Genomic DNA, 16,501 nt, shown 5'->3' on the forward strand with positions numbered 1-16,501 from the left:
CACACCCCCATCTATATACCACTATTACACACCACCATCTATATACCCCCATCTATATACCACTATTACATACTACTATCTATATACCACTATTACACACCACCATCTATATACCCCCATCTATATACCACTATTACATACTACTATCTATATACCACTATTACACACCACCATCTATATACCCCCATCTATATACCACTATTACACACCACCATCTATATACCCCCATCTATATACCACTATTACACACCACCATCTATATACCACTATTACACACCACCATCTATATACCACTATTACACACCACCATCTATATACCACTATTACACACCACCATCTATATACCACTATTACACACCACCATCTATATACCCCTATTACACACCACCATCTAACATCTATATACCACTATTACACACCACCATCTATATACCCCTATTACACACCACCATCTATATACCACTATTACACACCACCATCTATATACCACTATTACACACCACCATCTATATACCACTATTACATACCACCATCTATATACCCCTATTACACACCACCATCTAACATCTATATACCACTATTACACACCACCATCTATATACCCCTATTACACACCACCATCTATATACCACTATTACACACCACCATCTATATACCCCTATTACACACCACCATCTATATACCCCTATTACACACCACCATCTATATACCACTAATACACACCACCATCTATATACCACTATTACACACCACCATCTATATACCACTATTACACACCACCATCTATATACCACTATTACACACCACCATCTATATACCACTATTACATACCACCATCTATATACCCCTATTACACACCACCATCTAACATCTATATACCACTATTACACACCACCATCTATATACCCCTATTACACACCACCATCTATATACCACTATTACACACCACCATCTATATACCCCTATTACACACCACCATCTATATACCCCTATTACACTCCACCATCTATATACCACTAATACACACCACCATCTATATACCACTAATACACACCACCATCTAACATCTATATACCACTATTACTCACCACCATAGAAATCGAATAGAAAACAGATTGACCTCAAAACTTTTTTTCCCTGGATCGATTGTGCTCGGGGTTTCACCTGTCAAATCAGTTCTGTTATACTCACAGACATTATTCAAACAGTTGTAGAAACTTCAGAGTGTTTTCTATCCAAATCTACTAATAATATGCATATCCTAGCTTCTGGGCCTGAGTAGCAGGCTGTTTACTTTGGACACGTTTTCATCCGGACATGAAAATACCACCCCCTAGCCCAAAGAGGTTTTAACTGACTTGCCTAGTTAAATGAAGGTTAAATAAATACAAATAAAAACATCATGGAGCTGAGTTTACCTTTCTGCCCAAAATTTCATTTAAGGTGCTGCAGAGCTTTTTACTATCATTCTTTATATAATTTATATTTGTTTCATAGTGTAGTTTCTTCTTCTTTGTATTCAGTTTAGTCACATGATTTCTTAATTTGTAGTACGTTTGCCAATCAGTTGGGCTGCCAGACTTATTTGCCATACATCTCCCTCTCAACCATACAATTTTTCAACTCCTCATCAATTCAAGGGGAAAAACAGTTTTTTACAGTCATTTGTAAAATGGGTGTGTGCTTATTAGTAACTGGGATTAGCAATTTCATAAATGTGTCAAGTGCAACATCTGGTTGCTCCTCATTACACACCACAGACCAGCAGCATCTGGTTGCTCCTCATTACACACCACAGACCAGCAAATATTCTTTACATCAACAACATATGAATCACTACAGAACAGGTTGGAGGCACTGGTTACAGTTTGAAGCTTTTTCTTGAGTGGGCAGCTTGATAAAAGCCAGTCAATATTTAAATCACCCAGAAAATATACCTCTCTGTTGATATCACATACATTATCAAGCATTTCACACATGTTATCCAGATAGTGACTGTTAGCACTTGGTCTATAGCAGCTTCCCATGAGAATGTGCTTTAGGTGAGGCAGATGAATCTGTAGCCATATGACTTCAACAGTATTTAACATGAGATCGTCTCTAATCTTTACAGGAATGTGGTTCTGAATATAAACAGCAACACCTCCACCTTTGGCATTTCTGTCTTTTCTGTAGATGTTATAACCATGTATTGCTACGACTGTACCATCAAAGGTGTTATCTAAGTGAGTTTCAGAGATAGTCAGAATATGAATGTAATCTGTTACTAGCATGTTACTGATTTCAGGAACCTTGTTCATTGACTATTTTTAGCACTTTTCTGGGACGTTTGATTGTTTTAATTGCTTTATTGGGAAGCTTAGCAGAAGTAGACATGCTGTCCCGCCCTGGCCAAAGAGAGGCTTTTATTCTCTATTTTGGTTAGGCCAGGGTGTGACTAGGGTGGGCGTTCTATGTTCTTTTTTCTATGTTTTTGTATTTCTTTGTTTTTGGCCGGGTATCAATCAGGGACAGCTGTCTATCGTTGTCTCTGATTGAGAACCATACTTAGGCAGCCTGTTTTCCCACTATGGGTTGTGGGTAGTTATTTTCTATTTAGTGTGTGTTGCACCTGACGGAGCTGTTTCGGTTGTGCCTTTTGTTACTTGGTTATCTAGTGTTCAGTTATATTTAATAAAATGCCAAACACGTACCACGCTGCACCTTGGTCCTCACCTTCTTCCACCAACGACAGCTGTTACACATGCTCATGTTATTTCTGTTAGTGCAGGGTGAGCTGCACACAGTGGACTTCCTACTAGGGCACACCGCCTCCGTTCTAACAGTGTAAATCTGGTTCATAGGCTCATGATTACTGCTTACAATAGCTGTAGGATCAGCAGAGGTATTCAGCACCTTGGTCCTCAGACTACATTGTGTCTACTAACTCCCCTGGTTTAATGTGCATTTGCTGAAGCATTATGACATCTCTGCATCACAATGGTAGGGATTAACTGAGCTGGGCTTGAGTCATTGATAAGTCATTGCCTCAATGCAGCCTTATAATTCTGTGAAAGGATCCAGGAACCCAAATGATTTGGGTGGTTCCCATCGTCCTTATACAACGTGTTTTGTTTCCAAAAGGTGTTGAAATTGTCAACAAAAGTTACACCCATTGAGCTGCAATAATCACATAGCCAGTTGTGAAGAGAGAGAATCCTGCTGAAGCGTACAATGCCACGATTCAGAGAGGGATCAGGGCCAGATATGATGGATCTTTTATATAGTGTCTAAGGAAGCCACTTCAATCCTACTGTATAATCCTCGGCAAGCAAAACAATTGCCTGGTCCTGAAACAAGCATAGTAGACACAGCTCCTACAGCTCTGGAAACATTAATTTAATGTTGTTAGTCTGTTATTAGTCTGTTATTAGTGTGTTGTTAGTCTGTTATTAGTATGTTATTAGTCTGCTATTAGTATGTTATTAGTCTGTTATTAGTCTGTTGTCAGTCTGTTATTAGTCTGTTATTAGTCTGTTATTAGTCTGTTGTCAGTCTGTTGTTAGTCTGTTATTAGTATGTTATTAGTCTGTTGTTAGTCTGTTGTCAGTCTGTTGTTAGTCTGTTATTAGTCTGTTATTAGTCTGTTGTTAGTCTGTTGTTAGTCTGTTATTAGTCTGTTATTAGTCTGTTGTCAGCCTGTTATTATTCTGTTATTAGTCTGCTGTTAGTCTGTTGTTAGTCTGCTATTAGTCTGTTATTAGTCTGTTATTAGTCTGCTATTAGTCTGTTGTTAGTCTGTTATTAGTCTGCTATTAGTCTGTTGTTAGTCTGCTATTAGTCTGTTATTAGTCTGTTATTAGTCTGTTATTAGTTATTAGTCTGTTATTAGTCTGTTATTAGTTATTAGTCTGTTGTTAGTCTATTATTAGTCTGTTATTAGTCTGTTATTAGTCTGTTATTAGTCTGTTGTTAGTCTGTTATTAGTCTGTTGTTAGTCTGTTGTTAGTCTGTTATTAGTCTGTTATTAGTTATTAGTCTGTTGTTAGTCTATTATTAGTCTGTTATTAGTCTATTATTAGTCTGTTGTTAGTCTGTTATTAGTCTGTTATTAGTCTGTTGTTAGTCTGTTATTAGTCTGTTATTAGTCTGCCATCAGTCTGTGTATGAGCTAAATGGAGTAGAATGTGTGTGTGTACTCTATTTGTAGCCTTTTTATCAATCTCCGTGGAGCCAAACATTCTTTTGGATAAACTCCCCCTGTTCCCTCTCCTCTCCCTGTCCTCGTTCATACCCTCACTCTCTATCCCCTTACTCACTCCCTCACTCCCTCCCTCCATCTGCCTCACTCTCTCTTTCTCCTTCTGTCAGTCATTGAGTCATGATGGCGGAGCGGACAGTGCCTCATGCATATCCCATGAGTACTCAGTGTGAACTGAACTCTCCCAGAAGGATCTACGACCAGAACTTTGGAGAGGGTAGGAACCTCTCCCTCTCTCTGTCGCTTTCTGTCTGTCTCTCTGTCGCTCTCTGTCTGTCTTTGTCTCTCTGTGTGTTTTTAAATCAGAGGTGTATTTAGTTTGTGATCTAGCGAAAGCTACGCTATAAAACTATCACTGGATCACTGTCTGTAGCTAACATGCTATATCTCAGTACTAGTAATGAGTGGTGTGTGTGTGTGTGTGTGTCACTAGTCACTATAAATCCAAAACAAACAGAGATGAATGTCCAATATTGTTTTCCCCTGAACTAGGGAACCCCGCTCCTCAGAAGGACTGTGTGTATAAATAGAACGTCCAGCTGAACAGGGTTCCATAATAACCTATGGCAGCCTGGAACACACACACAGGGCTGTAAAGCCTGCATAGAGACTGGGTATGGAAAAACATGTCTGATTAGAGGAGAGGCAGAAAAATAACAGGGGTGAGTTTCTCCTAAGCCTTGTAGCCTGAGGTATGTTTTCTGACCCACACACCATCCTAGAACAGCTGCACTGGGTTTTATAGTAACTACTGTAAATCTCTTACCCCCCCCCCCCAGCCCTGAGAGAACTATCAAACTAATGTAAACCTCTTTCCCTCCAGCCCTGAGAGAACTATCAAACTACTGTAAATCTCTTCCCCCCCCAGCCCTGAGAGAACAATCGAACTACTGTAAATCTCTTCCCCCCCAGCCCTGAGAGAACTATCAAACTACTGTAAACCTTGACTCCTCCCCATCTATATGATTCTATTATCTAACTCCTGACCCAGCTATATGATTCTATTATTTGACTCCTCCCGCAGCTATATGATTCTATTACTTGACTCCTCCCCCATCTATATGATATATTATCTCACTCCTCCCCCTGCTATATCAGTCGATTATCTGACTCCTCCCACATCTATATGACTCTATTATCTGACTCCTTCCCCATCTATATGATTCTATTATCTCACTCCTCCCCCTGCTATATGATTCTATTATCTGACTCCTCCCACATCTATACGATTCTATTATCTGACTCCTCCCCCAGCTATATGATTCTATTATTTGACTCCTCCCCCAGCTATATGATTATATTATTTGACTCCTCCCACATCTATATGATTTTTTTTCTCTGACTCCTCCCCCAGCTATATGATTCTATTATCTGACTCCTCCCCCAGCTGTATGATTCTGATATCTGACTCCTCCCCCAGCTCTTACCCCCCAGGACCTCCTCACCCCCACCCTGTACCATGGTTACTATGTCCGTCCAAGAATCACCAAGCAGCTAGGGCGGGGCTTCTCTGATATAGAGGCGGAGCCAGGGAAGTGGACCGTTCGATTGGACGTGTGTCAGTTCACTCCTGATGAAGTCACTGTTCGCACTGTCGACAACCTACTGGAGGTAAAGACTTCTAACCCCTGACCTCTAACGAAATGGTTGATGGACATCAACAAATTAATACATACCATATGAAACACAATATAAAGTATCACACGTAATGGAGTGTCTCTGATTTACTTACAGAATAATATGAAATGCTCTAAGACTAGGTGGCTTTGAATGCCACTTTGGTCAACTTATTAGTGGTTGTCCCAGTGTTGGCCACTCTGGTCAACTTATTGAGTGGTTGTCCCAGTGTTGGCCACTCTAGTCAACTTATTGAGTGGTTGTCCCAGTGTTGGCCACTCTAGTCAACTTATTAGTGGTTGTCCCAGTGTTGGCCACTCTAGTCAACTTATTGAGTGGTTGTCCCAGTGTTGGCCACTCTGGTCAACTTATTGAGTGGTTGTCCCAGTGTTGGCCACTCTAGTCAACTTATTGAGTGGTTGTCCCAGTGTTGGCCACTCTGGTCAACTTATTGAGGAGTTGTCCCAGTGTTGGCCACTCTAGACAACTTATTGAGTGGTTGTCCCAGTGTTGGCCACTCTACTCAACTTATTAGTGGTTGTCCCAGTGTTGGTCACTCTACTCAACTTATTAGTGATTGTCCCAGTATTGGCCACTCTAGTCAACTTATTGAGGAGTTGTCCCAGTGTTGGCCACTCTAGTCAACTTATTGAGTGGTTGTCCCAGTGTTGGCCACTCTGGTCAACTTATTGAGTGGTTGTCCCAGTGTTGGCCACTCTAGTCAACTTATTGAGTGGTTGTCCCAGTGTTGGCCACTCTGGTCAACTTATTGAGTGGTTGTCCCAGTGTTGGCCACTCTAGTCAACGTATTAGTGGTTGTCCCAGTATTGGCCACTCTAGTCAACTTATTGAGTGGTTGTCCCAGTGTTGGCCACTCTGGTCAACTTATTGAGTGGTTGTCCCAGTGTTGGCCACTCTAGTCAACTTATTGAGTGGTTGTCCCAGTGTTGGCCACTCTGGTCAACTTATTGAGGAGTTGTCCCGGTGTTGGCCACTCTGGTCAACTTATTGAGTGGTTGTCCCAGTGTTGGCCACTCTAGTCAACTTATTGAGTGGTTGTCCCAGTGTTGGCCACTCTGGTCAACATATTGAGGAGTTGTCCCATTGTTGGCCACTCTAGTCAACTTATTGAGTGGTTGTCCCATTGTTGGCCACTCTAGTCAACTTATTGAGGAGTTGTCCCAGTGTTGGCCACTCTGGTCAACTTATTGCCCCCACCCCGTGAAGGGGTTGCATCCGAGCGACACTTCAAAATGGTCCTCAATGGCGATGCCCACGCTAAAAATACCTCTATCATGCTCTATTCCCCTGATTAACATGACCTGTTACCCCTGACCTCAAACCCCTAATCAAACCTTCTGGAGTTAAAGACGTGTCTCTCTCTCTCCCTCTTCCTTGGTTCGTTGTGGTGTGTGTTTGTGCGTGTGTGTGTGTCAGGTCAGTGGTAACCACTCCCAGAGACAAGATGTCCACGGGTTCATCAGTCGGTCGTTTACGAGGACCTACATACTTCCTGTGGGTGTCGACCCTCTACTGCTCTTCGTCGACCTATCACACGACGGCATCCTCTCTGTCTCCGCTCCCCGGACAACCCCCGACCCGCCCTCTTCACACACGCATATCATACACACACACACCGACAAGACAACCTAGTGACGACACACAGACACAACCAAAATACGACCTAGTGTCCTCTGTCATGGATCAACCCCAATTCCCCCTAGGATCAACCCCAACACCCTCTAGGATCAACCCCAACACCCTCTAGGATCAACCCAACACCCTCTAGGATCAACCCCAATTCCCCTTAGGATCAACCTCAATTCTCCTTAGGATCAACCCCAACACCCTCTAGGATCAACCCCAACACCCTCTAGGATCAACCCCAACACCCTCTAGGATCAACCCAACACCCTCTAGGATCAACCCCAATACCCTCTAGGATCAACCCAACACCCTCTAGGATCAACCCCAATACCCTCTAGTGTCCTCTGTCATGGATCAACCCCAATACCCTCTAGGATCAACCCCAATTGCCCCTAGGATCAACCCCAACACCCTCTAGGATCAACCCCAATACCCCCTAGTGTCCTCTGTCATGGATCAACCCCAATACCCTCTAGTGTCCTCTGTCATGGATCAACCCCAATACGCCCTAGTGTCCTCTGTCATGGATCAACCCCAATACCCCCTAGTGTCCTCTGTCATGGATCAACCCCAATACCCCCTAGTGTCCTCTGTCATGGATCAACCCCAATACCCTCTAGGATCAAACCCAATACGCCCTAGTGTCCTCTGTCATGGATCAACCCCAATATCCCCTAGTGTCCTCTGTCATGGATCAACCCCAACACCCTCTAGGATCAACCCCAATACCTCCTAGTGTCCTCTGTCATGGATCAACCCCAACACCCTCTAGGATCAACCCCAATACCCCCCAGTGTCCTCTGTCATGGATCAACCCCAATTCCCCCTAGGATCAACCCCAACACCCTCTAGGATCAACCCCAACACCCTCTAGGATCAACCCCAACACCCTCTAGGATCAACCCCAACACCCTCTAGGATCAACCCCAACACCCTCTAGGATCAACCCCAATACCCTCTAGGATCAACCCAACACCCTCTAGGATCAACCCCAATACCCTCTAGTGTCCTCTGTCATGGATCAACCCCAATACCCTCTAGGATCAACCCCAATTGCCCCTAGGATCAACCCCAACACCCTCTAGGATCAACCCCAATACCCCCTAGTGTCCTCTGTCATGGATCAACCCCAATACCCTCTAGTGTCCTCTGTCATGGATCAACCCCAATACGCCCTAGTGTCCTCTGTCATGGATCAACCCCAATACCCCCTAGTGTCCTCTGTCATGGATCAACCCCAATACCCCCTAGTGTCCTCTGTCATGGATCAACCCCAACACCCTCTAGGATCAACCCCAATACCCCCCAGTGTCTTCTGTCATGGATCAACCCCAATTCCCCCTAGGATCAACCCCAACACCCTCTAGGATCAACCCCAACACCCTCTAGGATCAACCCAACACCCTCTAGGATCAACCCCAATTCCCCTTAGGATTAACCTCAATTCTCCTTAGGATCAACCCCAACACCCTCTAGGATCAACCCCAACACCCTCTAGGATCAACCCCAACACCCTCTAGGATCAACCCCAACACCCTCTAGGATCAACCCAACACCCTCTAGGATCAACCCCAATACCCTCTAGGATCAACCCAACACCCTCTAGGATCAACCCCAATACCCTCTAGTGTCCTCTGTCATGGATCAACCCCAATTCCCCCTAGGATCAACCCCAACACCCTCTAGGATCAACCCCAACACCCTCTAGGATCAACCCCAACACCCTCTAGGATCAACCCCAACACCCTCTAGGATCAACCCCAACACCCTCTAGGATCAACCCCAATACCCTCTAGGATCAACCCAACACCCTCTAGGATCAACCCCAATACCCTCTAGTGTCCTCTGTCATGGATCAACCCCAATACCCTCTAGGATCAACCCCAATTGCCCCTAGGATCAACCCCAACACCCTCTAGGATCAACCCCAATACCCCCTAGTGTCCTCTGTCATGGATCAACCCCAATACCCTCTAGTGTCCTCTGTCATGGATCAACCCCAATACCCCCTAGTGTCCTCTGTCATGGATCAACCCCAATACCCTCTAGGATCATACCCAATACGCCCTAGTGTCCTCTGTCATGGATCAACCCCAACACCCTCTAGGATCAACCCCAATACCCCCTAGTGTCCTCTGTCATGGATCAACCCCAACACCCTCTAGGATCAACCCCAATACCCCCCAGTGTCTTCTGTCATGGATCAACCCCAATTCCCCCTATGATCAACCCCAACACCCTCTAGGATCAACCCCAACACCCTCTAGGATCAACCCCAATACCCCCTAGTGTCCTCTGTCATGGATCAACCCCAATACCCTCTAGTGTCCTCTGTCATGGATCAACCCCAATACCCCCTAGTGTCCTCTGTCATGGATCAACCCCAATACCCCCTAGTGTCCTCTGTCATGGATCAACCCCAACACCCTCTAGGATCAACCCCAATACCCCCTAGTGTCCTCTGTCATGGATCAACCCCAACACCCTCTAGGATCAACCCCAATACCCCCCAGTGTCTTCTGTCATGGATCAACCCCAATTCCCCCTAGGATCAACCCCAACACCCTCTAGGATCAACCCCAACACCCTCTAGGATCAACCCAACACCCTCTAGGATCAACCCCAATTCCCCTTAGGATTAACCTCAATTCTCCTTAGGATCAACCCCAACACCCTCTAGGATCAACCCCAACACCCTCTAGGATCAACCCCAACACCCTCTAGGATCAACCCCAACACCCTCTAGGATCAACCCAACACCCTCTAGGATCAACCCCAATACCCTCTAGGATCAACCCAACACCCTCTAGGATCAACCCCAATACCCTCTAGTGTCCTCTGTCATGGATCAACCCCAATTCCCCCTAGGATCAACCCCAACACCCTCTAGGATCAACCCCAACACCCTCTAGGATCAACCCCAACACCCTCTAGGATCAACCCCAACACCCTCTAGGATCAACCCCAACACCCTCTAGGATCAACCCCAATACCCTCTAGGATCAACCCAACACCCTCTAGGATCAACCCCAATACCCTCTAGTGTCCTCTGTCATGGATCAACCCCAATACCCTCTAGGATAAACCCCAATTGCCCCTAGGATCAACCCCAACACCCTCTAGGATCAACCCCAATACCCCCTAGTGTCCTCTGTCATGGATCAACCCCAATACCCTCTAGTGTCCTCTGTCATGGATCAACCCCAATACCCCCTAGTGTCCTCTGTCATGGATCAACCCCAATACCCTCTAGGATCATACCCAATACGCCCTAGTGTCCTCTGTCATGGATCAACCCCAACACCCTCTAGGATCAACCCCAATACCCCCTAGTGTCCTCTGTCATGGATCAACCCCAACACCCTCTAGGATCAACCCCAATACCCCCCAGTGTCTTCTGTCATGGATCAACCCCAATTCCCCCTATGATCAACCCCAACACCCTCTAGGATCAACCCCAACACCCTCTAGGATCAACCCCAATACCCCCTAGTGTCCTCTGTCATGGATCAACCCCAATACCCTCTAGTGTCCTCTGTCATGGATCAACCCCAATACGCCCTAGTGTCCTCTGTCATGGATCAACCCCAATACCCCCTAGTGTCCTCTGTCATGGATCAACCCCAATACCCCCTAGTGTCCTCTGTCATGGATCAACCCCAACACCCTCTAGGATCAACCCCAATACCCCCTAGTGTCCTCTGTCATGGATCAACCCCAACACCCTCTAGGATCAACCCCAATACCCCCCAGTGTCTTCTGTCATGGATCAACCCCAATTCCCCCTAGGATCAACCCCAACACCCTCTAGGATCAACCCCAACACCCTCTAGGATCAACCCAACACCCTCTAGGATCAACCCCAATTCCCCTTAGGATTAACCTAAATTCTCCTTAGGATCAACCCCAACACCCTCTAGGATCAACCCCAACACCCTCTAGGATCAACCCCAACACCCTCTAGGATCAACCCCAACACCCTCTAGGATCAACCCAACACCCTCTAGGATCAACCCCAATACCCTCTAGGATCAACCCAACACCCTCTAGGATCAACCCCAATACCCTCTAGTGTCCTCTGTCATGGATCAACCCCAATTCCCCCTAGGATCAACCCCAACACCCTCTAGGATCAACCCCAACACCCTCTAGGATCAACCCCAACACCCTCTAGGATCAACCCCAACACCCTCTAGGATCAACCCCAACACCCTCTAGGATCAACCCCAATACCCTCTAGGATCAACCCAACACCCTCTAGGATCAACCCCAATACCCTCTAGTGTCCTCTGTCATGGATCAACCCCAATACCCTCTAGGATCAACCCCAATTGCCCCTAGGATCAACCCCAACACCCTCTAGGATCAACCCCAATACCCCCTAGTGTCCTCTGTCATGGATCAACCCCAATACCCTCTAGTGTCCTCTGTCATGGATCAACCCCAATACCCCCTAGTGTCCTCTGTCATGGATCAACCCCAATACCCTCTAGGATCATACCCAATACGCCCTAGTGTCCTCTGTCATGGATCAACCCCAACACCCTCTAGGATCAACCCCAATACCCCCTAGTGTCCTCTGTCATGGATCAACCCCAACACCCTCTAGGATCAACCCCAATACCCCCCAGTGTCTTCTGTCATGGATCAACCCCAATTCCCCCTATGATCAACATCAACACCCTCTAGGATCAACCCCAACACCCTCTAGGATCAACCCAACACCCTCTAGGATCAACCCCAATTCCCCTTAGGATCAACCTCAATTCTCCTTAGGATCAACCCCAACACCCTCTAGGATCAACCCCAACACCCTCTAGGATCAACCCCAACACCCTCTAGGATCAACCCCAACACCCTCTAGGATCAACCCAACACCCTCTAGGATCAACCCCAATACCCTCTAGGATCAACCCAACACCCTCTAGGATCAACCCCAATACCCTCTAGTGTCCTCTGTCATGGATCAACCCCAATACCCTCTAGGATCAACCCCAATTGCCCCTAGGATCAACCCCAACACCCTCTAGGATCAACCCCAATACCCCCTAGTGTCCTCTGTCATGGATCAACCCCAATACCCTCTAGTGTCCTCTGTCATGGATCAACCCCAATACGCCCTAGTGTCCTCTGTCATGGATCAACCCCAATACCCCCTAGTGTCCTCTGTCATGGATCAACCCCAATACCCCCTAGTGTCCTCTGTCATGGATCAACCCCAATACCCTCTAGGATCAAACCCAATACGCCCTAGTGTCCTCTGTCATGGATCAACCCCAATATCCCCTAGTGTCCTCTGTCATGGATCAACCCCAACACCCTCTAGGATCAACCCCAATACCCCCTAGTGTCCTCTGTCATGGATCAACCCCAACACCCTCTAGGATCAACCCCAATACCCCCCAGTGTCCTCTGTCATGGATCAACCCCAACACCCTATAGGATCAACCCCAATACCCCCCAGTGTCCTCTGTCATGGATCAACCCCAATACCACTTGGAATGAAATATATGGAACGCAGACCTTGGGAGATAGAACAAGGAACGCAGACCGTGGGGGAAAGAACAAGGAATGAAGACCGTGGGGGAAAGCAGAAGGAACAGAGACTGTGGGGGTTAGTAGACTGTGGGGGATAGGAGACTGTGGCAGATAGAACAAGGACCGTAGACCATGGGGGATACTAGAAGGAACGTAGACCGTGGGAGACAGTAGAAGGAACGTAGACCGTGGGAGATAGAGCAAGGACCGTAGACCGTGGGGGACATTAGAAGGAAGGTAGACCGTGGGAGATAGAGCAAGGACCGTAGACCGTGGGGGACAGTACAAGGAACGTAGATTGTAGGTGATAGCAGACTGTGGGGGATAGCAGACTGTGGGGGATAGCAGACTGTAGGTGATAGCAGACTGTGGGGGATAGCAGACTGTGGGGGATAGCAGACTGTAGGTGATAGCAGACTGTGGGGGATAGCAGACTGTAGGGGATAGCAGACTGTGGGGGATAGCAGACTGTAGGTGATAGCAGACTGTAGGTGATAGCAGACTGTGGGGGATAGCAGACTGTGGGGGATAGCAGACTGTGGGAGATAGCAGACTGTAGGGGATAGCAGACTGTAGGGGATAGCAGACTGTGGGAGATAGCAGACTGTGGGAGATAGCAGACTGTTGGTGATAGCAGACTATAGGGGATAGCAGACTGTAGGGGATAGCAGACTGTGGGGGATAGCAGACTGTAGGGGATAGCAGACTGTGGGGGATAGCAGAATATAGGGGATAGCAGACTGTGGGAGATAGCAGACTGTTGGTGATAGCAGACTATAGGGGATAGCAGACTGTAGGGGATAGCAGACTGTGGGGGATAGCAGACTGTAGGGGATAGCAGACTGTGGGGGATATTAGACTGTGGGTGATAGCAGACTATAGGGGATAGCAGACTGTAGGGGATAGCAGACTGTGGGGGATAGCAGACTGTAGGGGATAGCAGACTGTAGGGGATAGCAGACTGTAGGGGATAGCAGACTGTGGGGGATATTAGACTGTGGGTGATAGCAGACTATAGGGGATAGCAGACTGTAGGGGATAGCAGACTGTAGGGGATAGCAGACTGTGGGGGATAGCAGACTGTAGGGGATAGCAGACTGTAGGGGATAGCAGACTGTAGGGGATAGCAGACTGTAGGGGATATTAGACTGTGGGTGATAGCAGACTATAGGGGATAGCAGACTGTAGGGGATAGCAGACTGTAGGGGATAGCAGACTGTAGGGGATAGCAGACTGTAGGGGATATTAGACTGTGGGTGATAGCAGACTATAGGGGATAGCAGACTGTGGGGGATAGCAGACTGTAGGGGATAGCAGACTGTAGGGGATAGCAGACTGTAGGGGATAGCAGACTGTGGGGGATATTAGACTGTGGGTGATAGCAGACTATAGGGGATAGCAGACTGTAGGGGATAGCAGGCTGTAGGGGATAGCAGACTGTAGGGGATAGCAGACTGTAGGGGATAGCAGACTGTAGGGGATAGCAGACTGTGGGGGATAGCAGACTGTAGGGGATAGCAGACTGTAGGGGATAGCAGACTGTAGGGGATAGCAGACTGTAGGGGATAGCAGACTGTAGGGGATAGCAGACTGTAGGGGATAGCAGACTGTAGGGGATAGCAGACTGTAGGGGATAGCAGACTGTAGGGGATAGCAGACTGTAGGGGATAGCAGACTGTAGGGGATAGCAGACTGTAGGGGATAGCAGACTGTGGGGCATAAGTCACCATCATTGGTGCCCATTCAGCGATGCTGATCTAACATGGTGGATATTAATCAAGGCCCACAATGTGGTTTCTACAATCCCATTGATGTGTTCTATCAGGCCCACAATGTGGTTTCTACAATCCCATTGATGTGTTCTATCAGGCCCACAATGTGGTTTCTACAATCCCATTGATGTGTTCTATCAGGCCCACAATGTGGTTTCTACAATACCCATTGATGTGTTCTATCAGGCCCACAATGTGGTTTCTACAATCCCATTGATGTGTTCTATCAGGCCCACAATGTGGTTTCTACAATCCCATTGATGTGTTCTATCAGGCCCACAATGTGGTTTCTACAATACCCATTGATGTGTTCTATCAGGCCCACAATGTGGTTTCTACAATACCCATTGATGTGTTCTATCAGGCCCACAATGTGGTTTCTACAATCCCATTGATGTGTTCTATCAGGCCCACAATGTGGTTTCTACAATCCCATTGATGTGTTCTATCAGGCCCACAATGTGGTTTTTACAATCCCATTGATGTGTTCTATCAGGCCCACAATGTGGTTTCTACAATCCCATTGATGTGTTCTATCAGGCCCACAATGTGGTTTCTACAATCCCATCGATGTGTTCTATCAGGCCCACAATGTGGTTTTTACAATCCCATTTGGATATATTTGTCTGTTTTCGCTGCATAATATTTAGACATTTCTGAATATTTTTATTGTTGCTTAGTGATGCTCTAGTTTACAATAAAATATACCTATTGTTTTTGCAATAAACAATAGTGTTGTTTCTTAAACTAGAATAAAGTCTAATGATCTCCATAGATCATAAATAAATGAATAAACAAGGATTGAGTTCCCGAATTGAATGGTTTATTAACCGGAACTCACACATGCTACTGTTTGGTCTTAGCCTCCACCAAATTACTCCCAATTCAACACTCTGTTAAGATGTGAAAGAGGCAGAACAATGCAAACATGGCAACACATCAAACCTGTAGTGCCCAGCGCCCTCCCCAGTCATCCGGCCGTTGCACCAACCCAAGGATGCCAGGCGCCGAAACATTTCCTTCCTTTGATTGGCCGACAGAATATCAGAACACAGGCACATAACTGTCCAAGCGGGTCGCTAGTCGATACAATTGTTTTGTGATCTTTTTAGATTGGTTCTGTGAATAATAAAAGTCAAGTTTTAAGACTAAGGGGATATCTGTGATTTCTGTAGTCTGGCTCTCTGCAGCGAGGATGTGTGTATTTAAAATAACTCAAGAAATCTGTCATTAATTTTGACGTTTTTGCCAAGGGTCATTTTACTAACTAAGATGTTTGGTGTTTCTCAAAGAAAAAAATGTGCATGAAAACAAGTCATCTGTTGTTGAATGTGGAAGAATCTGTTGAAGAATCCCAACTGTTGACCAATCACAGACGAAGGGGCGTAGACTTTGGGTCCTAACTTCGACTTGCCTCTAGAAAAAATGAACAGATGAAAAAGAACCTCACTAAGTCCAAAACGAACAAAAACGTCACAAAATGTCATCATAAGACATGCACAAACTCTTTCTAACTGTTTCGGCTGTATATGTGAAAATGAGCATGCTAAAATCAAGTGCAAAGCACACTGGGTATTATTATTGGCCTTGTTTTGGGGTGGAGCTCATTAGAATATCTGTACATTTACATGTAGTTAACTTATCACACCATAATGCCATAGGATTTCTGATACCAATGCAGGGTAAA

General features: G+C 46.1%; 1 protein-coding gene and 1 long non-coding RNA gene across 2 annotated transcripts; both read left to right on the forward strand.

Annotated features, from left to right (window-relative positions):
• The first annotated feature begins 4,270 nt into the window (after positions 1–4,270).
• Positions 4,271–9,530, forward strand: hspb2 (heat shock protein, alpha-crystallin-related, b2). Its single transcript, XM_036968194.1, has 3 exons — positions 4,271–4,457; positions 5,661–5,851; positions 7,295–9,530. The coding sequence occupies exons 1-3, from the start codon at positions 4,361–4,363 to the stop codon at positions 7,508–7,510; spliced, it is 504 nt and encodes a 167-aa protein (XP_036824089.1). The 5' UTR covers positions 4,271–4,360; the 3' UTR covers positions 7,511–9,530.
• A 1,872-nt stretch (positions 9,531–11,402) lies between these two features.
• LOC118945344 lies at positions 11,403–15,966 on the forward strand. Its single transcript, XR_005040506.1, has 2 exons — positions 11,403–13,346; positions 13,398–15,966. It is a non-coding gene; the product is annotated as an uncharacterized LOC118945344 (long non-coding RNA).
• The last annotated feature ends 535 nt before the right edge of the window (positions 15,967–16,501 follow it).

The sequence above is a fragment of the Oncorhynchus mykiss genome, chromosome Y, assembly GCF_013265735.2.
Source record: "Oncorhynchus mykiss isolate Arlee chromosome Y, USDA_OmykA_1.1, whole genome shotgun sequence".
NCBI lineage: Eukaryota > Metazoa > Chordata > Actinopteri > Salmoniformes > Salmonidae > Oncorhynchus > Oncorhynchus mykiss.

What these genes read in the sequence shown, in the direction of transcription:
- hspb2 (XM_036968194.1), top strand. Translation starts at nt 4,361, where the DNA reads ATGATGGCGGAGCGGACAGTGCCTCATGCATATCCCATGAGTACTCAG. An exon ending in CGACCAGAACTTTGGAGAGG is followed by an intron (nt 4,458 to 5,660) that starts GTAGGAACCTCT and finishes CTCCTCCCCCAG; the next exon opens with CTCTTACCCCCCAGGACCTC. An exon ending in CTGTCGACAACCTACTGGAG is followed by an intron (nt 5,852 to 7,294) that starts GTAAAGACTTCT and finishes TGTGTGTGTCAG; the next exon opens with GTCAGTGGTAACCACTCCCA.